At 40.7% G+C, this 24,112-nt stretch overlaps 8 protein-coding genes across 8 annotated transcripts; 3 read left to right on the top strand and 5 right to left on the bottom strand.

Moving 5' to 3' along the window:
- Positions 1–370: 370 nt before the first annotated feature.
- Positions 371–1,140, bottom strand: BDB00DRAFT_787288 (uncharacterized protein; the record flags this gene model as incomplete). The annotated part of the gene is made up of 2 exons (XM_053120688.1): positions 371–877; positions 958–1,140. The coding sequence occupies 2 exons, from the start codon at positions 1,138–1,140 to the stop codon at positions 371–373; spliced, it is 690 nt and encodes a 229-aa protein (XP_052980508.1).
- On the top strand, positions 881–2,898 carry BDB00DRAFT_318195 (WD40-repeat-containing domain protein). The gene is made up of 6 exons (XM_053116913.1): positions 881–1,581; positions 1,668–1,719; positions 1,784–1,913; positions 1,975–2,307; positions 2,430–2,567; positions 2,668–2,898. Exons 1-6 carry the CDS (start codon positions 1,294–1,296, stop codon positions 2,714–2,716), a joined length of 990 nt encoding a protein of 329 aa, XP_052980507.1. The 5' UTR covers positions 881–1,293; the 3' UTR covers positions 2,717–2,898.
- On the top strand, positions 2,710–5,121 carry BDB00DRAFT_762219 (WD40-repeat-containing domain protein; the record flags this gene model as incomplete). Its single annotated transcript, XM_053119322.1, has 7 exons — positions 2,710–2,901; positions 2,970–3,444; positions 3,521–3,732; positions 3,808–3,976; positions 4,228–4,561; positions 4,645–4,911; positions 4,995–5,121. The coding sequence occupies 7 exons, from the start codon at positions 2,710–2,712 to the stop codon at positions 5,119–5,121; spliced, it is 1,776 nt and encodes a 591-aa protein (XP_052980506.1).
- A 346-nt stretch (positions 5,122–5,467) lies between these two features.
- On the bottom strand, positions 5,468–11,093 carry BDB00DRAFT_928356 (uncharacterized protein; the record flags this gene model as incomplete). The annotated part of the gene is made up of 8 exons (XM_053128920.1): positions 10,551–11,093; positions 10,216–10,443; positions 9,970–10,139; positions 9,157–9,879; positions 8,315–9,071; positions 6,944–8,231; positions 5,814–6,858; positions 5,468–5,702 (listed from the first exon to the last, which is right to left on the bottom strand). Exons 1-8 carry the CDS (start codon positions 10,980–10,982, stop codon positions 5,468–5,470), a joined length of 4,878 nt encoding a protein of 1,625 aa, XP_052980505.1. The 5' UTR covers positions 10,983–11,093.
- Positions 11,094–13,428: 2,335 nt separating this feature from the next.
- Positions 13,429–13,719, bottom strand: BDB00DRAFT_819379 (uncharacterized protein; the record flags this gene model as incomplete). Its single annotated transcript, XM_053123222.1, has 1 exon — positions 13,429–13,719. A coding segment is annotated over one exon (291 nt), but the record flags the coding sequence as incomplete, so codon positions are not given.
- A 500-nt stretch (positions 13,720–14,219) lies between these two features.
- BDB00DRAFT_871566 (kinase-like domain-containing protein) lies at positions 14,220–15,965 on the top strand (the record flags this gene model as incomplete). The annotated part of the gene is made up of 7 exons (XM_053126844.1): positions 14,220–14,352; positions 14,430–14,615; positions 14,693–14,769; positions 14,854–14,949; positions 15,028–15,076; positions 15,164–15,450; positions 15,558–15,965. 7 exons carry the CDS (start codon positions 14,220–14,222, stop codon positions 15,963–15,965), a joined length of 1,236 nt encoding a protein of 411 aa, XP_052980503.1.
- Positions 15,966–17,611: 1,646 nt separating this feature from the next.
- On the bottom strand, positions 17,612–18,596 carry BDB00DRAFT_740693 (Pre-mRNA-splicing factor SPF27; the record flags this gene model as incomplete). The annotated part of the gene is made up of 5 exons (XM_053118456.1): positions 17,612–17,731; positions 17,819–17,972; positions 18,069–18,348; positions 18,455–18,481; positions 18,566–18,596. Coding segments are annotated over 5 exons (612 nt in total), but the record flags the coding sequence as incomplete, so codon positions are not given.
- A 145-nt stretch (positions 18,597–18,741) lies between these two features.
- BDB00DRAFT_819365 (uncharacterized protein) lies at positions 18,742–19,955 on the bottom strand. The gene is made up of 2 exons (XM_053123221.1): positions 19,504–19,955; positions 18,742–19,402 (listed from the first exon to the last, which is right to left on the bottom strand). The coding sequence occupies exons 1-2, from the start codon at positions 19,862–19,864 to the stop codon at positions 18,831–18,833; spliced, it is 933 nt and encodes a 310-aa protein (XP_052980501.1). The 5' UTR covers positions 19,865–19,955; the 3' UTR covers positions 18,742–18,830.
- Positions 19,956–24,112: the final 4,157 nt, after the last annotated feature.

Here is a 24,112-nt window from a genome sequence, read left to right as displayed (position 1 = left end):
AAATAGATCATGGATACTCACCTAGTGGTGGACGACCGATGTGATGATTCTCTCCCTCTTCTTGTCGCTTGTTTCCAACCTTTTAGCAATAAACACTCACTAATCTGTACCCTTCTTAAACTCCTCATGCATACATATAAACATATCACACCACGCGCATACAGCTATTTTCCTTTCTTTCTTTTTCTGCATCTCACAAATAAGCGACCTTGCTCTTCCTTTCCTGCACACAGACATTTCCCTTTTCACAAATAAAAGATTTGCTATAACAAGGAACGTACGAAAAGAGAAGAGAGCGCGTGTGTATATTATTCATGTCCTTTTAATACTGTTTTTATTTGCTATGTACAAGTGTAATACAAATTGTGAACTATGCTTTATTGATGAGTCCTTGAACCATAGCCTTGCACTCGTCCGCATCGAGATATTCTGAGTTTTGAATCGCATTGGCGAGCATGATGGTATCCTTGACACTGTTGGAATGAATCCAAACGCGACCGTTCATGCCTACGGCCAATTCAAACGGAAAATGCTCTCCAAGCAAAGCCAAGATAGGCGTGTTGGGATCCAGCAACCTCCGGCACAGACCTAATGAGCACTTGATAACATGGCCGCTTTTCAGTTCACCAAATCCATCCGCTTTGCCTGTTGCTGGATTAACACATTCAAGCTCTGCTTCCATGTCACGATTGGCCATAGCAACACGACAATAGACGAGTGAGCGGGAATTGAGATTGGGTTTGTTTCGTTTCGTCGCGCCTTCAAACGCAAGTGCTGGTAAAATGGCAGTGTGGGCTGTGCCAATGTCGACGCGGTAATACTCTGTCAGTTTACTAATAATCTGGCCCACTACGGATTCGCCTGTTGATGCTACATACTGCAATAAAGCAATAGAGTTTTAGCATGTGAGATTTTTGTCACGTATAATGAAAGATCGCGTTTTGTGTAGACACTTACACGTTTCTGATTGCTTTCGATCCACCATTTGCCCGGTAAATGCTTCAGTATACCGGCTTTTGTTGCAACAATGTGTTCGCTTTCTTGTCGTAAACCTGGGCCGAGTGTAATATCTGACTCTGTAGCCTCTTCAATGATGTCGCCTGGTATTACTACTCGTGGTGATTGTTCATCGATCTCCATTATTTTGTATGTGTATGATGTGTCTGTGCTAAAACAAAAGGAAGAAATGCCTAAAATTTTATTTGGTCAACTCCGAGAAAAAACCGGAAGGTTGTTCTCTTTTTTTTTTTTGGTTCCAAGACTATTCCGCATAATACACGCGTGGGCCCCACCATGAACGAACACCCACCATGTCAAGCATATCCACCTGTTCCCAACTGGTATACATCGCATTGTGCTGCTGTCTCTGATCCTCATTACTACGTTTATGCCACACGCAACATGATTGTCGTTCTCGATCTATCTGCTTTTCGTTTTATTCGAGCGTTTATTGCGTCCCAGGACAAGATCCAGGCGATCGCAGCCCACAAGCAGTTTTGTTTTGTCGGCAGCACAAACGGTACAATCCGTTCTTGGAGTCTGTTAAATGGATCTCTGCTCATCACTTACCACGGACACTCGGTATTGTGTTAATATTTATCTTTGAGGGAGAAGCGCTATATTTTACTATAAGATAGGACCCACTGACTTTTTTTGTGCCCTATTAGGCAGAAGTAACCGTAATCAAATGCATTCGAGACGGAATGGTTATCGTTTCAGGTTTGCTAATATTCTCTAAAGTTGTTGTCTGTACCAATTTCACGTACTGAATGTACAAATATAGGTGACAAGTCGGGCAAAATCATCGTGCAGGAAACTTTCCAGAAGGATAAGCAGGTGATCAGCAAAGTCAATTCGGAAGTACGGTCCTTAGCTCCGCTTCATCATGCCGGCAACGATTATCTCGCAGTGGGGTAAATTTAATACACACCCGAGAAGTGAATATTCAGATATTTTTGAAGCTAACAAGATCAGGTACGCCAATGGCATGATCCATGTAGAGAAAATTGGAACAGATTTGACCGCCGAAACCATGTATCAACTTAGCCATTCAGATGGCGATGGTATCCATTCATTATCGTGGCAGCCACCCTCGCCCGCTTTTCCGGATATCTTTCCATTACTCGCTTCGAGCACTCGGAAACTAAAGAATGCCATTATATGGAACGTAACCGAGGAAGCACGCTATACTGAGTTGAAGTTACCTGTGCCGTCACCACATTGGACGGATCAGCAGCGCAACACCATTTGGTTCGAATTGGCCTGGTCTCCAGCACAAGAGGACGAAATCTATGTGACGTCGTATATGTAAGGAAAAGGTGTTGGTTACAGGATTGAAAACAGGGACTATATACTTGAACTGGAGTGGTCGATAAATGGGATATTAGGGAACAAAGCATATGGATTAATTTTTATTGCTAAATCCTTAGGGGTATGGTTGTCCAATATAAACTCCATGGGCGCAAAGTGGTAGAAATAGGACGATTTCGCGATCTACATTCACGTATCGCTTTCAGTTTTACTTGGGTCCAAAATGGTCGATACGCAGTTACATATTCTATCGACAAGCAGGTAAAGAAAAACAATATTAAACCGGTTTTTTGGTGTAAATGTTCCTAGGTGTAAAAGAGTGAGTGAATGCAGCTATATAACATATCTTTCTGATAGATCATATTATGGGATGTCAAGCAGAGGGATGCAGTTTGTCGTATGCTGACCCACGCTGGATATATATACAGCTTGGATATTCCGACGTGGAACCCTGGTCAAGCAGCTGTTGGACTCGGTGATAGCAACATCAAAATTTGGAACTTTATGGACAATTCTGGTTTAAGTGGCCAACGGCACAATTTCTATGAGTCTCGTATATTGTGGAAAGGATTGCAAGGACAAATATTAAAAGTAAGTACTCATAATAACACGCGTGACTTATTGTACTAAAAAGCAGAAAATCAAATGGTCTTACTTAGGTTCGATGGCACCCTACGCGAGAAAATATCTTGGCTTACAGCACTGAATACGGTCGTGTCGGTGTTTACGATACAAGTAGTAACAAATGCCACCAATTCAAAACATATTACAACACCAAAGGCTCTATATCCATCAGCTGGGCTTCTGATATTCAAATTGGTGAAACATTCGTACGCGATGCGATCATATCGTGCGGTCCAAACAATATTGCCTATGCATTCGATGTCAAGCAACCCACCGCTAAAGCAGTCAACGTTACGGACTGGATTCGCCAGGTCAACCCAGCCTGGTCCACGATCATGGAGGCCAAAGTAAAGACAAGCCGATGCTGCGCAGCTGTCGATCCACAATCCCGTTTCCTAGCTTTGGGAAATACTGATGGTGCGGTGGAAGTGTATCGACTCGACACGTTTAGAATTGTCTATGTGGCGAACTCTCAACAAACAGCTGTAAAAGTACTTTCATGGCGTGATGGTAAAGTTAATATTTTGTTTCGACCCATGTAATCTTTGATTTGCTAATAAAGATTATTCTAATATAGGCTCTGCAGGATCTACGCTGTTGGCAGTGGGATACAATTCGGGCACCATCACAATTCACAATATTGCCGAGCAACTTTATGATGCTCCAGAAGTTCCGATACCAAATACTACTCCCATGCACACGATTACTGAGCACAAGAAACGCATCACTGGTCTTGCATGGAGTCACCATCAAGAACGATCACTCCTGGCTTCTACTGCAAATGATGAATTTGCCTATGTAAGTTGCCAATTTTAACGATTTTTGAGAGGTAAACAGAACTTCTTTAAGTAACTGATGTGGATCATTATCTAGGTCTTTGATATTCAGAACGGATCTGCTGTATCATGTTTTGATCAGCATCTGAGCAACGTACTTTCCGTTTGTTGGAGTGCTGAAGATATGGATACGTTGTTTACAGGTGGAGAGGACAAGTTCTGTTACGTCTGGAAGTATACTGATTATCCTTACACAACTCAGAAAAGTAAGCCATCATTCTAAACGTTGAAATTTGTGCATGCATAAAAGGTTGAAGAGCAAAAGGCTTTAATCAGGTGACGAATCCTTTTTTTCTAGATCGAGTCCCGAGAAAAACAAAGGAATTACAGGCTATGAATGTATCGAGCGAAGAACACCAGCAAAAGCAACAGGCTTCTTCATCGAAGCGACAAGAGTCGTTACCTGTAACCGATGCGACGTCACCAACGAAAAGGAGAAAAACAGGAGGAACAGTAGGGGGCGCAAGTGGTCCCAAGCTTAACGAATTGATGAGCAGCTTAAAACGATCATCCAACATTTGTCGACAGCCCCAGTTGCTGCGTCACTGTATACATTTAGCGGCTCGCATTTACGGTGGAGATATTAATGAAGCGGTCAAAGTAGTTAAGAATCGGATTCCTGGCGATATTGATCAAGCAGAATATGAATATGCTGTTTACGCTGAGCAGGAGCTAGGTGGTGATACTCAAGATGAACAAGACGAAGATAGCAAGAACTTGGGCCTTTTCTTTGATGACAAAAATGCTATGCGGGAACTGATAGGCATTGAAGGTAAAATACATATTGAGGAGTAAAAAGAGATTGTATGACTTTAAGTAGTCAATTATAACTCACAACTATGTATACTCTTATAGTCAACAGTTGTGGACCTAGACCAGCGGCAGTAGCAGATAGTTATGACGGGCGACTCTTGCTGGATATCATACAAAGCAATTACAAGGCTTTCGAATCCAGTCCAGTGAATTGGGTGGCGCTGGCGCTAAGTCCCATGGCTGGCAAGGAAACATGGTTGAGTTTGATGGAAACACAAGCAAAGCATTTGGTCAAGCAGAGTCAGCCAGTTTTAGCGGCGACGTGTTTTTTAGCATGCTCTAAAATATACGATGCTATCCGTGTGTATCGCGAGGCTGCCATGTACCGGTATGTCTTGTTCCCTCTATCTTTATAATGTTTTTTCAAAGGAAAAAGCAAGGTGCTAATACAACTCCCCAAATCTTTTCAAGAGAGGCGATTGCTCTAGCAAAACTACGGTTACCAGAGGAAGATCCTATAATTTCGACTCTATTTGCGGAGTGGGCAGACAGACTACAAAAGAAAGCAACTCAAGAGGAATTGGCTGCTATGTGGTAAAGTATGACGTCTCACTTCTACACGTTATACTTCTTGCGCCTAACAAATATACTGACATGGCATGCACTTCCTGGTAGTTTTTTGCATGCCAAATCACCAGGCTCTTCAGTGAATGCAATCAACCTCTTAGTCCGGCGTAAAAAGGAAAGCTATATGTTTTGGGCTGCCTGTCTGGCCGTCCTACTACAAGATAGCACAGCTGAAGAACGTATATCCCAATATCTTCAAATGCTACATGAAAGACTCGCCAAGAAATCGACAGCAGAAGTAGAAGTAGAAGTAGAAGCAAAAGCAGTAGTCCCATCATAACCAATATAAAATGAGAAACAAGATCATTTATTGCTTTTTAAATATCATCTTCATCATACTCTTCCTCACGCTTCTTTCTTCTAGTTGTAATAGTGCAGTTGCAGATTTTAGCCAACAAATCGGGTTCATCAACCAAACGCTGCGAAGCTCTGGTTGCAGCATTTCGGCGGGCAGCCTTGACGTTGTCAGCAGATCCAGTGGCGAGAGGCTTTTCGTGTAGGAAAATAACGCATTTTTGGCTATCAGCTGCAGACGATGATGTAGTATGGTTTCTGTGTAAAGAAAGAAGGAAACATGCGTTAGTGTTTCTCTCTTGAATCCCAAAGTTTAATAATTGCCATTTCCTTCTCCCTTTTTCTTTGGTTAGATAAACATACCGTAACATAAAGCTTTCACAGCCCATACGCTGAAGATCTGTAGTGAACTTTCGGAGAGGATGTATCTTGAGGGTTTGTGGGGTCACGTGTTTCTCGTACAGCGGTATCATCCATTTTTCAAACACTTTTTCAACAGGCGCAAGATCGAAACCAGCATCAACAAACACAGCACCAAGCATACTTTCGACAACATCAGACAAGACCTTTGGAATTGACATTTCGGTCCAGAATTCTCCTACAGCTTCGCCATTCTTCTCCATTGTCTCAAGCTCGAGAGAAAACTCTTCGATGGCCTTGACGAGTCGACCCGAATAATGGATAATTTGCGTGTGCAGATTGTTTCTGACACAAATGATACCAAGCACGTGGTTGTTGACGCAGGAATCTTTGATATCGGTGATTAAGCCTGGATCGGCGTATGGATATGTCTTGTACAGGTATCGGATGACCAAAAAGTCGAGAATGGCGTCGCCCAAGAATTCAAGGCGCTGGTAGCATGGCGCGGTCGAGTTGGGTAAACTGGCGTGGGTCAACGCTTCGACAATCAAGAGAGGTGTGTTGAACACGTAACCAGCAATTTCTTGAACACGCGGTACGCTTACAGATCGAAGTGCCTTGATTTCTGCACGAGCAGGTACCTTGGATCGTGAGTTGATATAAGTTGGTTGCAGGTCGGACCATTGTTTGATCTCGTCAAACGGAATTTGCATCTGGATTGCAGTGTGCAGACCGCCTTCGAGACCTGCGCTGAGATAAGCAGCACCAAGCGACGCTTCGACAATATCAGCCAGTGTTTTGTCAGAAAGCATGTGCCCGCGCAATTCTTTAAGCGTTTCAGGATTGTCATTAGGAGAGACGAAGTGGTGTGGCCGCCAATAACGGCGATTGAATGCATGGCTGGTCACGTAGCGATAGATACGTAGACGTTTAGCTGCTCGGTACAAAGCTCGGTTACAAATGACACGGATACGTAAGCAATGGAGTTCACCTTCGTCTGAGAACGGGAAGTTGATGTATAATCGGATCGTGGCAATAAACTTCAACAAGGAGTCTGCAATGCAAAAATTTAGTAACACACTCCACAGTTCCTTGCATCAATGTTTGTGACACCTTAAATTAAAGACAGAACGACATACCACCCAGCGTTTCCAATCGCTCATAGTTCATTGCCATGCTTGCAGAAGGTGTTGTGTATGCTTCTAGCATCAAATTGTCGGTAATTGGCAAATCATATCGCAAACCGGCTTCTTTGATCAGCAGATAGGAGTCGAGTCGAGTCATGATGGATGGAAGGAACATGGCCGACTGGTATACACTTGCACTTGTCCAGAACACTTTGCAGAATTCCGGAACGACAAATGTGGCAGTCCGTTTCTTTTCCTGGGGTGCAGCCGGTGCAACAGGCATCAAGAAATTCATGACTTTGAGAATTCTTTTCACACGAACCATGGGCTGATCCGCTCGAGACACTTCAAGCTTGAAATTCTCTGCATAGTATGCAGCAAAATTCTCATGGCCAGATTCTCGGATTTTCAGATCGGATGGAATAGGCGAATTTGGGGTCAAATCGTTGTGAACTTGGAGGACCAGGTATCGTCTTGAGTTGTCCGCATAGTCCATCAAGATTGTATCCGTCATGTCGTTTTGTAGATTGTCAAGATCAACAGGAGGCTGCTCCTTGACCATTATACGAGCAATTTCATCCCAGTCGATGGCTTCCATGGGTGTGTCGCTGGCCAGTGGATATTCAAGCTGAGTGCTGTTGTTGGTTTTTAATGGTGCGAAAAAGTACGGGTAATCAATCAGAGGACACTGGAAATCTTTGTTGGTGATGGCAGAAGTGATCGAAACGGTGAATGCTGCAAGTCCTTCCAACGTCGGGCGATCGATCTGGAAGGTACTGGGCGCAGGTCGGAACGAAATCTTAAAAGGCGTGCCTTTGTTGTAGAGTTCAAAATCTGGGATCTCGGGCAACGGTTTCCAAGTGACAAGGGCCATATGTCGAACATTGGCAAGGTCTGTCGTGATTTCAATGAGGATGGTAGCCATGTGAAGCTCGAATGGTCCCTCCCCGATATCCTCTTCAGGATCTACGTCCATATCATCTTGCTTTTCTGCCTGTGATTCTGATGCCTCGGTTGTTGCCGCTGCTGTTGCTATCGTTGTTGTTGTTGTTGTTGTTAAAGCGGTGGTGGTGGGGGTACTGAGCGATTTACGAAAGGCGCTATCTAAACCCGCAAAAGGATCTGTACTTGGATCCTGTGCATCCTGGTGTCCGTCGGAACCTACCGTCGATCCGTTACTCAGCGGGTTGGTGGTTCCGTTTGTCAATGTATTCTGGAGTTTTCGTAACCGTTGGTTGACGTGAGATAGCTCGGACCGAGGTTCAAATTGATTCGCTTTTGCATCTCTCCAGGAGCTTGTCTACATGACAGCATACAGATTATTGTTCAATTAGTGAAAAAAATTCTTTTTTTTTCTAGAATATTGCCTAAAAGGATTCCTACATGAGCAAACATCAAATCTTTGTCATCCTCGGCCTTCATTTGTTGTTGTTCTTCTGTCTCTTCCTCCTCCTTAGGAAGCTCACGTTCCCAGAATCGCGGAGTACGTTTTTCATAAATGTGCCGTCTTCGTTTGCTGCCGATGATTTGTCCATTTTCATCGAGCAAGGGTGCCATTTCACCGAGAATTTGTCGTTTCATGCTCCTGGGTCGTAAATGATCGTCAAGAGCCCCGATTTTGTGGAGCTGGACAGCTGCATCGTAAGCAGCAAAGCGTTTGGCTTTAGCTTTTGTCCTGGCAACTTCCGATGTTACTTCTCGTACAGCAGCGTTGCTAGGTAGTCGCAAGGTGCACGTGAACCCTTCTCCAGCAGGGTTCATGTCAAATACTGGTTTCAGCACACAGAAACCGTCGGAAGGGAGCGAGCTGACGTATAAATGGATCAGTGGAACAGCATGGTGCAGTGTGATGGTGGCAGTCGCATTCGGAACAATGTATATCCGATCGATGAAGTCGTCTTCATCTTCATCGTCTTCGTCATCATCCAAGTCAATATCGTCGTTATAACGGCTCCTCACACTTCGCTCGGGATGCTCTGCACAGAATTGTTTCATTTCCATTTCGCGTCGACGGAATTCGTGGAGCATGGCCTGATTGCCGGCAGCATTGTCGTCAACGAGAATGATGTATTTGGATTCGGGTTTACGTGCTCGTCCTCGAGACTGAATGTAAGCAATCAGTGTGTTGAAAAAATCAAATCTATATCAGAAAGACGAGGTTAATTGCTCAGCAAAAAACAAACCCCATTATCCGGTAACTCCAATCTACAGAATTATCTACCTACCTGATAACGACGTTGCATGGTTGGATATCCAATCCTTCTTCAGCTACGTTGGTGGCAATAAGGAGGTTGAGCTCACCGTCACGGAAGCGCTGGATAACCTGATGCTGCTTCTTGAATCGCATTTGGATATCACCGTCATCATTATTGCCATGGCCGATCAGGATATCGCTTTTGACGCTCATATCAAATTTATGGCAAGCCTTGATGAGCAAGTCAATGGCCACCGCTGTATGTCGCCGCTCCACGAAAATGATACAGCAGAAATCGTCCTTTCTTCTCATAATATCCAAGATCCTCATCAGTTGGATTATTTTGCCGGAAAACTGCGAATTGTCCAATAATTTCGGATCATCGTGGGCCACCCCTATTGTGTATTCGTAGGCTTGACGAGTCGCTCGGTCTTCGTCGTTGAGCCGATCCATGGGCAATTCTTGCGTTTCGTCGTACACTCGGTCGTTTTGTGCTTTCAATAAGTGGTATAAGAGACGATCGCAGCACCAAGGCCCGAGCTGTTCGCATGCATTGGATGTTGCAAGGAATATTCGTTTATATCGTTCAAGATGACCAATTTTTTGGTTGACAAGTTTGGACAGTCGTGTTTGCTCGTACTGGTCTTGTGTTGAGTATGTGACAATGATTTCTCCTGGTCGATTGACTGCTTGGCTAATGGAATGGGCATTCTGTGTGGTATACACTCTACTGTCGAGGTTTGCTTCCAGTTGACTGATAACATCATCCCAGACATAGTCCATTTCTCTGTTAGTTTTCGCAAGAACTGGTTTCTGAATTATAGTGGCAGTATCAGGTGCTTACAAAATGCTTTCCTCCACACTTTTAGATTTCGCGTGTACCGGCGAAGCCGTCATGCCAAAGATTTTTGGACGCTGATCTTTTTCGCAGCGCTGATAATGTTCTTTCATAATCAAATTGTACGGATGTCTTTTTGTTGCGTGGTGGCACTCGTCAAAGATAATAAGATTAACCTGTGCGATATTTCAGACATAAGTGAGAAACTCGATCTTGAGTCTATTTAATAGATCATAAACTTCAATGACTAACCTGAGACATGTGGATAAAGCCGTGTCGTAAAGTATCCAAAAAGATTTGTGCTGTCATGACGCATACGTCGTTTTCTTCAAAGATCTGATCCCACCTCTTTTCTGACCACTTGTCGATACCCATTTCACCGTACATGCGCACTACTTTGGCATCACAGTTTGCTTTGATCACATTGTATTGTTGCGGAACCAACGGGACCCGATCCACAAGGAAAAATGACAATTTGGTCTAACCAAAACATCATGACAGGCTGTCAAAACATGGACGTACACTCATGCAAATATTGAAAAGAAGCATCCAAGCATAGAAACTCGATGATAAAGAAAGTTACTCACGTTTCTTCGGCTCATTCGTTCTTCTCGTTCCTTGGCAGCTATGTATTTGATCAACATGACAGCAATAAGTGTCTTGCCACTGCCCGTATCCAAGACCGCGAGCACGTTATCTTCGACAGCTTTTTGAAAGATCTCATACTGGTAGTCGCGCGGTGCTAACATTTTCGTTTCCTTAGGCAGGTCATTAAAATCGTCGAGAAGCTCGGATTCCTCCGAGGGATCCTCTAGATCGTACCGTTCCTGTTCAAACACTTGATCAGCATCTTTGGCCGTTTGCCCAGGTGATGCGTCAAGAAACTCTGGGTCAATGTAGCGCAGTAATCGCTCTCGTTCACCATCGTTCATCGTGTTTTCGATATCGTCTGTAATGAATGGAATGGCATCGTCGTCTCTGTGTTCCTCGACATGATTGTCAACACTATTGGTGGTCATATTCCGCGCTTATTGATACTCTAGCCACCACCCGCTGTCTGTTATGGAAAGAGAAGCATATAATGAACTTTAATCAGGTCCGCGCTCAAGTTACAACCCCTTTTCAATGACGTTATCACTCATTTTGGTAATTGTTGTTGTAAGATTTAACCTGTTAGTGTCTATAAAAAAACTTGATTCCTACTCATAATCCTCAGTGGCGCCAGAACTGTATAGCCTAAGAGTAACGTCAGCACCATCGATGATCTCTTTCTTGAAGAAGTATCGGTATCTACATTATATAGTACTGTCAAAAAATTCTATCCGACTTCCAAATTTTCAACATGCCGTAACAACGTCAAGCTATCCTTTCTTCGACTTTGAGGAATAGAGAGGATGATTCTTACAAAAAAAACCAAAGCTGGCAAGTTTATCCCACTTTAGCAGGACGGACGAGGTTTTTAAATGTGTTCCTTGGCTTAGGGCATAAGAAGGTTCATTCAAGCTCCCTTCTCTATAAAGAAGATTCCGACTCTCTTTCTTCTTTGTTCCCAATTTTTGTCTGCCGTTTTATCGGTCAATCCTGGTAAATGAGCTTAGGAACCGGAACATAAAAGCAATTACTGTAATCAGTGATCAGCAAAGCAACCACTTCAGTAAGTATACACGATATATGTCACTTCTATACAGCAAAAGCTGGATATACAGCATATTTTTTATACGGTTTTATTAGTAAAAACAAAATAAGATTTTGATAGCTATACACAAGACGAACGCATCCTGATTATCTTTTAGGACAGCTAACATATTTGAGGAAACCAGAGAAAACCGGTTTCGATGAAGGGACGTGGCACCCTGTTTTCTTTTGAAACAAATCACAGACCCCTTTCCCAAGCAGCCACCACCCGAATTACATATGATTTACAACATACAGCATTATAAGCATCCTTCTGATACGAATGCTTTTGTATCCTGCTAAAGAGGTCAAAGTCTTGATTGTCCGGCCATAGTATATGAGAAACTACTAAGGGAGATAAAGTAGTAAAAGAGCAATAGCATGAGTAAGAAGAAAACCAGTCGAGATCAAAAAGAGCGTCGAGTGAAAGGTAAGATGATAGAGAGATGTGAAAAACAACGAGAAAAACCAATGTGTATCTTGACCAACGACAAGAAGAGCTGGTATAGTACGCATTTTTCAAAGATAGTGACCAACCGCATAGCACCACATTGTACTCTGTAGAAACTCAATGCATCAAGGAAGAATTATTGCAAGCTATGGAGGAACAAAGAAGCAAACCCATCAATTTAAGGCTTAGAAGAGTGCTCGGAAGCCAAATACGTAAAATCTCGAGGCTACCGCTGCACCTACTTTCCTTCAACTCAATCCAATCGAGCAATTCAGGTCAGTGGTCAAAAGTAGAGTGAAAATAACAAGCTTCTTGAGAAGGAAACGTTGATGACCCTGATCGGTGAAGCTTCTAATAGCTTAAAACTAGGTGATTCTGAATGGATCGTTAGGAATCCTCATAAATAATTGGACAAGTATCGTAATACAGTACATAGGCAAGCGCTCTAAAGAAGCTTTCATTCTATAGAAACATGAGCATTTGTGACAGTAAACCAAAAAAGCTTTCTGATTTTTAAAACCACGGAAATGTGTGGATGTATAGATCCTTGCAGACTGAGGTACATGATGGAGTACGATCTGAATTGACAAGGACATTAAACATGCATAGAAGCACGATATCAATAATGCATGAATCGGCGGTTAATGCTAAGACCTTGCAGATAAAACTATATGAAATATACAATATGTAAGAGGAGAAAGGAATGAGAGGAAGGATAGAAATGTGTTTAATATGAGGATATGATCAAGAAGGAAGCCGCATTAGTAACAGGACGATTGGCCGCGCGATCTTTTGGAGGATTTGCCCATTTGCTTCAGATACTCTGACAAGGGCACCACGTCACGACCGTCAGGGTTTGTTATGGCAGATGAAGGGCTCGTGTTGCAGTTGACCCAGAAAAAAATTGCTGATAACAGCAAGCAGGTTCAAGTTGCGCATCGTAGCAAAGCTGTGCAGGGTAGTCAGTGACGAGGCAACGTTTATAGACCCAATTTCGATCATGGTATAAAAGCTATCATGGCGCTTGGTGATAATGAAGAAAGAGATGACAAAGCCGTTGATCATGAAAGCCAAGATTAAATAAGAAAAGAATATTGAATATCTATCTTTCTCGTATTATCAAAACTTCTTTCATTCTGTTCCTATATTCAACCAGCAGCCAAATCTTACGGAAGAGGGTGCAAATAGATTAGCCCAAAGTGTTTCATGCAGCTTTTACAGCAGGTTCTATTTGATCGGTCAGCACAGCCCCACCTACATTATCTGCACCCAACTTTAGGCCACACATGCATCCAAGTCATAGCTTTTCTCTTGCCAACCATGACGACTACAGCACATAACTAGGGATCCGTATCAGAACCGTAGAACCGGAACCGAACCGGTTCTGTATAAGTAGAACCGAAGAACCGAGAGGCAGAAGATTGCATTTAGCGATTTTGGTAATTAGTATAAAGTAGGCTATAATGGAAGTGACGAACAATGTTATTCCGAAAAGACCACGAAGTAGTGTATTTGCAAGCCATACTTTATTGAAAAACTTAACAAAACCTGCAAAAGCAGACGGGAGTGAAAAATAGTAAAGAGAAGAGAAAAAATATTCTTCTGACGGCAGCTTGCTTTCTCCGCCCATGACGCACATCATTACTTGTTCCTCTACTTTGCTACCCACAATGCATTTTTCTCCATGACGTACTACTTTACCAGATTTATCATGGCTTCTCGATCAGTTTTATCAAGTTTGTGCATTCCGTTTGAGATTGCGCATTCTGGGGCTCATAACAGAATTATCTTACCCATTCACCCTTTGCCTTTTATGAGACACTATACACGTAGAGACACAGCAGCTGTATGTACTGCCGGTTGTGGTTCAATTCCTCCAATGTTACGATAACATATTGTACTCGTAATACTAAGTCGCTCTAAGTAAGTACTATAAGCTCCTTAATCATGCAATGACCCACATCGAATAAGAATGTTTACATTCTGTTTCTCTTATTCATTTTGAGACCGCTGTTCAATGTACAATAATAAACTTTTCTTTTTACTGCAGTATTCAAGTATACCGCGACATTTGAACACACACATCAGCTTTCATTTAAAGATACCGAATCTTGCCGTTTTTATATACTTGATGGGTTCGGTTCTTCGGTTCGATTCTTCGGTTCTACGGTTCTCGTCGGTTCTAGTCGGTTCGGTTCGGTTCCCTTCAAGAACCGAACCGAACCGAACCGAACCGAACCGAACCGTGCGGATCCCTAGGCCAAGTGTATCTCGGTGAGTAACGAATGGATGCGTGAATGATCAAAACTCTGAATAGTCACACTTAATTTTGTACTTGAAGCTGTGGACACCGTAGAGTCCAAGCTTGTCGCTGCCAAAGTGGAAGATAAAGAGAAGAGCTCGCTCTTGTACCGCGAGTATCGATGCTACCAGGATCTTGTTGCGAGGGGGACGTGCCAAGCACCCAAGCCGTTGTACTTTGGTACTCAAGGCGACTATAACGTCCTAGTTATGGATTTGATGGGTCGTAAGTACACTACATGAGCGTCATAAACTGTAAAGAGAAAAAAAGACATACGCTGAACAACAACTCCCTGCTTCTAGCCTCTCTTGGAAGTCTCTTTCAGATGTGCGACAAGTCGTTTTCGCTACGAACAGTCAGTACTTTGGGCTTGCAGTTGGTAAAGTATTGTAGATTATGTTTATTTGATATGGGCAGTTCACAATTGAAATAGACGACTAATATGTTGGCATTGGAAATTTAGTTGCGGCGGCTGAAGTTCATTCATTCCAAGGGCATCCTGCATCGCGACATTAAGCCCGACAATATTGTCATGGGAGTGGACGGTGATGAGAAAAATGTTTACCTTATTGATTTTGGGTTGTCAAAAAGGTTTATGGTTGGTGAAAAGCATGTTGCCTGGAGGGAAGGTCTCTAGTTTGTCGGCACGCCACTATTCTCAAGCGTTGACGCCGACACTGGAGAGGGTAAGTCAAGTTGCAGCAACGATTTCCTACTGTTATTTGTTATCTATTTCGTTTCCACCACTGACAATCTCACTTGTGTTGATATAGAACAATCGGTCCGCAGTGACCTAGAGGCTCTAGGCTATGTATTGTTGTATCTCACGACAGGAACGCTGCCATGGTATGGCTTGTCGATAGAAAAGTTGATGAAGAAGAAGGAGCAACTCGGGGACGATGTCGACACTTTGTGCAAAGGTGCTCCTGCTGCCCTTGCTGAGTACTTCGCGTATCTGTTTGAGCTTGACTTTGGCCAAAAGCCAGTGTACGAAAAACTTTTCCAGTACGTGGCACAGATGGCATCCAAGGACGAGCAACAGCACGAGTTTGAATGGCTGGTATGTTTCAACTCGTCTTTCAGTCTTATTTTGTTCTTGTGTTCCACATTTGGAGCCGAACGTTTACGTAACAATCCACTCATTAACATTCTTATGATTTTTATTAGTCAAAGTCACAGTACGAAAGCGCCATGCAAAAGCTGGCTAACGTTCTCCCGCCTCCTAATGAGACAGCCACAGCATCTGCACCGCCATCGTGGTCATCACCATCACCTTGTTCTTCATCGTTACCGTCATCATCACCATCACCATCATCACCATCACCGTCTTCGTCACCAGCCGCCTCGCCATCACCGTCATCGTCATCTTCACCGTCACCGTTACCGTCATCATCACCATTACCATCACCTTCATCTTCACCGTCACCGTCATCTTCACCACCACCATCATCACCATCACCGTCATCGTCACCAGCCGACTCCTATGCACCACCTTCTGCACCCGAATCTCCGGCTCCCATTCTCGCTGCAGCAACCAATGCACGCAAGCGAAAACATAGCAGTAGCAGTGAATAAAAGGGCCCGTATTTTTCTCAGCTTGACCGTCAAACTACTGCCACATTTTTTTAATATGTTTTGCTTATAATTGTACAAGGTGATCTCAGTGTCTCTTCGGTCATGATATCTACAGTACTACTCTTGTTAACATGAGACATGAAAAGTGACAGCCGCTGAATGTATAAATTGAGCTTAACAGAAAAAACCACATCCCTTGTTGATCTATACCATCGGTTTTCTGTCACACGGAGAAGCCATAATACATTCCTTGCTTGCTATTGACTTTTGTTCGTGATCGCTTTCGACATTTCATATTACGTTGAACAACAAGCGGCTATTTCCCAACTTGTTTTTGGCTAGCAAAAACGACGCCAATATATGGAACCGCGGCAGACGAAGACTAGCTAACGGAAAACCATATACAAGGGAGGGTCTAATACATGGATAAGACAGAAAATTAGCATAAAATTCGGTCGCTCGAGCAGCTCTGAAAATCTTTGAGGCTAAGTACGTAAAATTCAAAAACGGAAGGTGAAGCACGTAAAAATTTACAGTACTCCCCCACACATTTCTGTGCATCCGAAAAGTATGCATCCCACTTCTAGCTTTCTGTATAAAAGCTTTGTTACTAGTTAAAAACACTGTTGCTGCAATATTCGAGATAAAATAATCGTCCCTCTTATCAAAGATTAAAGTTTGAGCATTTTTTTGAGCTCTAGCCCATCTTTGTCCATCTTGTCCAATTTGTAGGTGACCACAAAAAGTCCTCCCACCTGCCCTTCATCATCCTGCCAAGGAGTCTGTCATGCTTTCTTACTCCTTTCTATGTTAAAAGAAAGTTGTAGTAAGTAAAAAGCAGAAGCTTTCCCAGAACTTGAAAAAGATGATTGTAAAGAATCTGGATAGTAAGCTGCCGTCTTATAATTCATCATGCGCCATATTGATTAATGCTTCTACGGCAAGTTGGAAAAGAACGTTTAGTCAAGTAAAATACATCGCCCCAGCATCAGTAAAAAAGCACCCCGCCACCATGAGAAAAAATTCACAACAGCCAATCACTGAGAAAGTTCCAGTAGGGAGAGGGAGAGCGAACGGCATATATCACAGGGATTTTACTCCATTAAGCAATGGCATCATATGGAACCAAAGGGAGATCTTGCACTCTGGTAAAATTGTCGGTGTTTTCCGACGGGTAGATTGAGTTACCACGGAGCTTGGGCTCTGTGACCATGACTTTTCTTCTCGTCGTTTGCTTCATGTATCTTTAGCCAAGGAAAGGATGATTAAGACTGTCTTCAAGTTCCCTGCAGAGAATCGCATGCCTCAAGATCTAAGCAATAGTGTGCCTTCTGTCAGTAACGATACTAAGTGGCTTGCTGGCGTGGAATGCCGCCTGTTTAAACTTTGGCTCATGAACTTATTTAACTATTTACACACATTGAAAAAGACATTCTGGTTTGAAAATAAAAACATCGCGCTTTTCTCCAGCAATAAATATCATGATATAAACAATGTATTCTTCATTTACAGCTTGATTGTTACTGGTGGAGTTGATTAGACACGCAACGCAGATGTTTTATTAACAAGCATAATGAACAAGACAACCTCTCATTACCATGGTTTTATTGATTTTGTTCTGCCTTTGCTTTCAATGATGCATGGTACCGTCTCAATTCTTCTACTTCTTGTTCTAGTGCTGAGGCAGCAATGTCCACTTGAAGATTTTGTGTAATCAGATCCGACCACTTGCTTTCCAACGTTCGGAGTGATCCGCCTGCTTGGGTCTACACATGCGATGCATTATTGACTTAGAAGTCTAGTACTACTATAACCGCCAATCCTGCATCTTATAATTCGTATATCCAACTCACCTGATCCGCCTTTCGCTCGCGATTGATCTTTAGCACAGCATCCCGATACTCGCTTGTCGTTTGCTGCAGCTGTTTCAGTTGTGCTTCTAACTGGTAGTTATGGACACGCCATGCGTTGGGTCCAAACTTGGCCAACAATTCCAAGTTGAACATGCTATCATATAGCAAAAACACATTTAATCTAACAGTAAATCCGACTTTTTTTTTTCTCATAGCAACAGCACAGAATAAGGCCCCTGTTATTTTATACCTGTCTGTTTGTGATTCTAGTTGAGCTTTCGAGTTATCGACTGCCGCCTTCCATGCTTCTCCATCAGCCTCGTCTTCTTCTGGTGCTTTAATTTCGTAGCGCGTATAGTCCAGTGCATTTAATGGTTCATTTCTTTTAACGCGTTCCCATTCTTGCTTGAGCATCGCATTGTTTTGAAATAATTCCACTTCCATAGGCAGCTGCGATCGATCGCTTCCGGGTTTCCGTCGCATTCGTCGCAGTTCTTGATCGATCAGCCGTTCGACAGTGGTTTTCATTTCTAAGCACACGTATAAGAGTATATACAAAGCTTCATTAGCATCACAGCATAGCAACATGTTCGTTTCCTTGTTTTGAAGCATAAATAGAAGAGAGTCTTAGCGAACCTGGGTCGTCGATCTCGCGATCGACATCTACAGTAATCAAAAAAGAAGAATGACGTAAAATTAGTTTACAAATATACGGTGACACTCGGATCCTGACTACTACAAACTTACATGGAAGAGCATCGATATCATTTTCGCTGCGTGTCGCTGATGTGGACGACGACTCTGTAATTAGAGCTGTGCTGGACATTATATGTGTATTAGGTTTTGCCAAAGACAAAGAGAAGGTCTATCACTAAGGGCGGTAGCCGAATTAAATTTGAAAGATTAAAGCCCATGTGTGGATAGCGAATATGAAAAGAAATGATTTATTATATAATAATATGTACAAATGAGAATGAGAGTTGGTTCTACACGTTAGTTTTCATGACAATATTTATTTGGTGTTCTTTTTCGCCCGCTTACGATGTTCCTGCTGTTGTTGTCGTTGTTCGTCTTTGCTACTACCATTGCTTGTTGAAGAGGCAGCTTCCCCTTTGTTCTTCATCAGCCCCGCTCGGATCCGTTGGAACTCTTCTTCCGATGGTTCGTCGTCCTGTACCCTGCCTCGCTTTTTGGATGATGACTTTCCTGCCTTCTCTGCAATCTTGTCCGCAAGTGCATCGAGATGCGATGCACGATCCTTTTGTCGTGCTTGTATCATTGCCAGTAGATCAGAGTCCTCGTCTCCTCCTTTCTTTGCTGCTTTTTTGCCTTTGTGCTTTTTGTCCCATTCTTTTTCCCGTCGTTCTTGCTCTTTGATTCTCTTTTGATGGGCTTTGCCGGTAGTGGTTTTTGAGAAAGATGGGAAGGTAGGGACTTTTCCTTCATCAATTGCTTTGCGGATAATCGTCATAAACCGTTCGCCATCGTTGGCATCGCTGCACTCCACAAAGTTCAAGATTTTGTCCATATCACCTTTGCAGCTCTTGTAAGCTTGTAACACGTCATTCCGTTCTTCATCAGAGCCTGTAACAGGATTTCCAAACATAGAGTAATGTTAAACTTCCTTTTCCCTTATATACAGTAATAGTCGTGCCTTATTTTTCTCAAACACACGCATATCGAACCTTTGTACTTTGCAGCAAACTTGTCAATAGTTTCTTCACTGACTACGCCACTCCACAGCTCTTTGAAGTAGTCGTTCCAGCTCTTATCGCCTTTGAGTGAATCGTCTGTGCTGATGCTTCCGGTCGTGTCATAATGTGATTTTTTTGCAGGATCGCTAAGAATGCTATACGCGAGACCGAGTTGCTGGAATTGTTCAGTGGCGTCCTGTTTTTCCTGATCGGTTGCAGATGCTGACTGTTTGTCAGGATGGAACTTTAAAGCGAGCTTGCGGTATTGTGATTTGATCTCCTTGGTCGTAGCAGTCTTTTGATCGAGTTGGAGAATTTCATAGAGGCTGGTATTTTTTGGAATGGAGGGCATGTAGGGCAAAAGACGTCCAGGAAACAAAAGACGGGGATGGGAGTACAAAGGAGGTTGCTGTAATTGGCCAAAGCTCAGCTCAAAATCCGGTGACACTGTTGAAATTAAACATGTTGTTCTTCATGCTGGTGGTGCTTCTAATGACTTTGAGGATGATGCTATCCACTATAGTAAAGTTACTATCTCTTTTTACTTTAATCTAATAAATAATATAACCACATAGAAGATGTGCAAAACTGCCCTTCTTAGGCAGATGATGTAATTCTTTATGCCAGACTCCTGCTTTGCCTGTGCTACCCAGTGCATTGCTTAATATTATTGATTTGCTTACCACTAGGGGTCGCAATTGGACGGGTCGGGTCGGGTCAAGGGTCTGACCCGTTGACCCACGGGTCAAGAAAACACTGACCCGACCCGACCCGTTCAACCCGACGAGTCAAAACTCGGGTTGACGGGTCACTACTGATTTTGATTTGGTGACAAAGGAGGTGTCAATCAACCTGAGCTTGAGCACTGGAAGTGCAAAACTACATGTATACACAGCTCTCTAAGATGATGGCACGCAAATTCCTAGCAGTGCTAGCAATATCTACGTTTTGTGTGATTATTCTTAAAGGTAAAGGGTTTGTGCCATAACAAAAGAAATCGTTTGCGCTCACATGCATTAAAGAAAGCATAATGGTTAAAGTGTGGTTAAAAATCGAATTCCTTTGAATGCCCCTAATCCTTTTCCCTTTTCCCTTTTCTTTTCATTTCTTCCTTCTTCTTTCATTTCTCTTTTCTTAATTCCTTCTACGTCTTTTGTCAAATCTCGTCTCTCACTGCCACTCTCTATTGTCTATTCTCATTGTACTATTGCTACTTCTTTACTTTGCTACTTCTTTACTTTGCTACTTCTTTACTACTATTACATATATTGCTTATAGCTTACTTATCTTACACTTTTGAATATAAAATATGATCCCACAATGAAAAAGAATATAAGTACGTTTTATGTTACAGTTCTATAGCAGACATATTGACAACTACATCTTTAATATAATGATCCTTTCCAACACGAAGATTGACTACTTGAATTCAAGTACCTCATAGATATCATATGTATACACGGGTCACAACGGGTCAACGAGTCGGGTCAAGGGTTAGACGGGTTGACCCGTGGGTCAGAAAAGCATCAACCCGACCCGTTGACCTGTCCTCAACCCACAGGTCGGTTTTGACCCGTGGGTCAGATTGCGACCCCTATTCATGTCCACTCTGCCTAAAATTAAATCCCTTCTGCCTAAATAAAAGTTCAAACGTCTGCTAGGAGATGAAAAATCCTGTATTTTTTTAAATATAACATTTTTTTATTTTTTTTATAGTTTTTTTTACTTCTCAATATATTTATTAATCATAAGAATGTTAATGAGTGGATTGTTACGTAAACGTTCGGCTCCAAATGTGGAACACAAGAACAAAATAAGACTGAAAGACGAGTTGAAACATACCAGCCATTCAAACTCGTGCTGTTGCTCATTTTTTTCGTCCTTGGATGCCATCTATGCCACATACTGGGAAACTTTTCTGTACACTGGCTTTTGGTCAAAGTCAAGCTCAAACCGATATGCAAAGTACTCTGCAAGGGCAGCAGGAGCACCTTTGCACATAGTGTCTACATTGTCCCCGAGTTGTTCCTTCTTCTTCATCAACTTTTCTACAGACAAGCCATACCATGGCAGCATTCCTGTCATAAGATACAACAAGACATAGCCTAAAGCCTCTAGGTCACTGTGGACCAATTGTTCTATATCAACACAAGTGAGATTGTCAGTGTGGGTACTACATTACCTTGTTGGTTATAAATTAATATTTGTTTTATTAAAGAATTATTTATTTTTTATATCTAAATTGAATTTTATAATATAAATAAAAAATGGAGCAAATAGATTATAGACCATAAATTACAGAGGAAGTAAGTATTAATATTGCTAATTATTGGACATTTCTTGAATGGAATTAGCCTATTATGCATAATAAATTCAAACATAGAACACAAATTAAACATATTAAATTTATTGAAAAAATTAAAGATATATTATTTAAAAAATTAGGTTATACAGCTATATTTTTTTTCTTAGTTGTGCTATATACAAGTAAAGAGTATTCGGCTCCTTATTTTGAATTAGAAAAAGGTTTATTTTTGTTATATCATTTAGTTTCTGGTATTTCTGAAGATGAAATTGAAAAATATATACCTCAAAGTACATTTCATACATTTTACAAAAAATTTTGGATAAATGAAGAGAATTATAAAAGAATTAATAAAATAGTAAATGATTCATTAATGTATATGTTTTTAAATATAAAATTACGTGTGTTGTCTGCAAGAAAATATAATCCAGATTTATTTAAACATGTAACACTTATTTTAGATGGTCATGATTCACGAATTAATTATACAGATACAGATTTAGATAGATCATGTTTATATTCATATAAATTTAAAAAGAATGGTGTACGCATACAATTTGCAGCTGATATTAATGATATGATAATTTTTATATCAAAAAGTGAATTCTGTGTAGATAGTTCTGATGGTAGCATGTTTTTAAATATGAAACTTTATAATAAAATGAATCAAAATGATACTTTAGCTGTTGATGGTGGATATACTTTGTTTATAACACAGTTTACTGAACTTGCTGCAGAAAAAGGATATGATTTTAGTAATGATAACTTTGTATATCCAATTTGTAAAAATATAAATGGAAACTTAACTATTACTGAAGAACATTTTAATAATACATTTGGAAGCTTTAGAAGTAAAATCGAAAATCAATTTTCTGAAAATTGGAAATAAATTTTATCATTTTAATAATAATAAATCAGTTGGGAATTAATCTATAGCAATTGAATATAAAAGATAATTATTAGTTATCCTTATATTATTGTTTATAGTTAATTCTTCAGGGTACAAGAATATAAGAAAATTATAATAGTTTAAAAAAATTCTTAGGGATTTTAATTATTATAAATGTTTTTAATTCTTAAGAATTAATTAAGTTTTGTAAAAGTTTTTTTGGTTCATAGGCAGTGCAACAGTAGTGAGCAAATCCCTCCTCTAAGCAAGGAATACTTGGACGCAGCTTAGCTTGACAGTGAAAGGAATAACTGAAATTAATTAGCAATTTATTGCTAAATTATTTGTTATGGATTGAAACTCATTGTAAAGATGGATAATATTAAATATTATAATCTTCAGTTCCGTGTTGCCTATTCATTAAAAAATATTACAAAGTTTGTAGAAGTATTTAATATACCTGTTTTACCACATCATAAAATATGGCATAGTCCTGATTTTGATTTTCCTATTGAAAAAAAATTAATTGACATAGTTGTTAGTAAAAATAAACAAAGTAAGGATAAGCTTGATAGAATGGTACAACTACAAAATAATTTATTAAATATGACATTATCAAATAATGAAATGGTTATAGATGATAATAGTGAATCAGATGATTTAGAAAATAGTGAAAATGATAATGATATTCCTAACTTTAATGAACGTACTAGATAAAGAAGAAGAAATGTAAAAGGAAAACAGTGTTCAACTGTACCATATGAAATAGAAAGTATTATTGGACATAAAAAAGAAAAGAACGCATATTTATTTCAGGCAAAATGGGTTGGATATAGTAATAATGATAATAGTTAGTTATCTACTGATATGTTTAACCAAAAAGAAGTATTAAATGCATATATTGAAAGGCATAGTCTAGGCATATTATAATAAGAACATAATATATATTAGAATTATATAAGAAATTTATAGACGAATATTTATAAAGCATAAGAAGAAAGGATTACCAATATTAATTTTTTTTCTGTTTTTTTCTCAGGTTTTATATACAGCTCTTTTATCTCTGTATTTTTAACACTATCATTAACTACCAATAGCTTTTTTTTGGAATATGTAGCTTACTATGTTGACAGCAAGGATAATCCTTTTTATCATCAGGTAAATTTGTCTTGATTTTCTTCCCACAAAACTGTCCATCACGTTTTCCTTTTTTGAATTTATAGCTACAAAAACCATGATTCATAGACAAATCTAAGAAATGATCATTTGAAAAAAGAGATTCTATTTTATTTTTTAAATTTTGTTGAATTTTTTGAATTATATATTCTTTAACAAAATGATTGAATTCTGAATCAATAAATGTATCAATTTCTTTATATAAACTAATTCTAAGATTAATGTGGTTG

Source organism: Zychaea mexicana (assembly GCF_025766255.1).
Source record: "Zychaea mexicana strain RSA 1403 chromosome Unknown BDB00scaffold_29, whole genome shotgun sequence".
NCBI lineage: Eukaryota > Fungi > Mucoromycota > Mucoromycetes > Mucorales > Lichtheimiaceae > Zychaea > Zychaea mexicana.
Note: the sequence above shows the minus strand (reverse complement) of the source record. Positions and strands in the feature narration are given on the sequence as shown.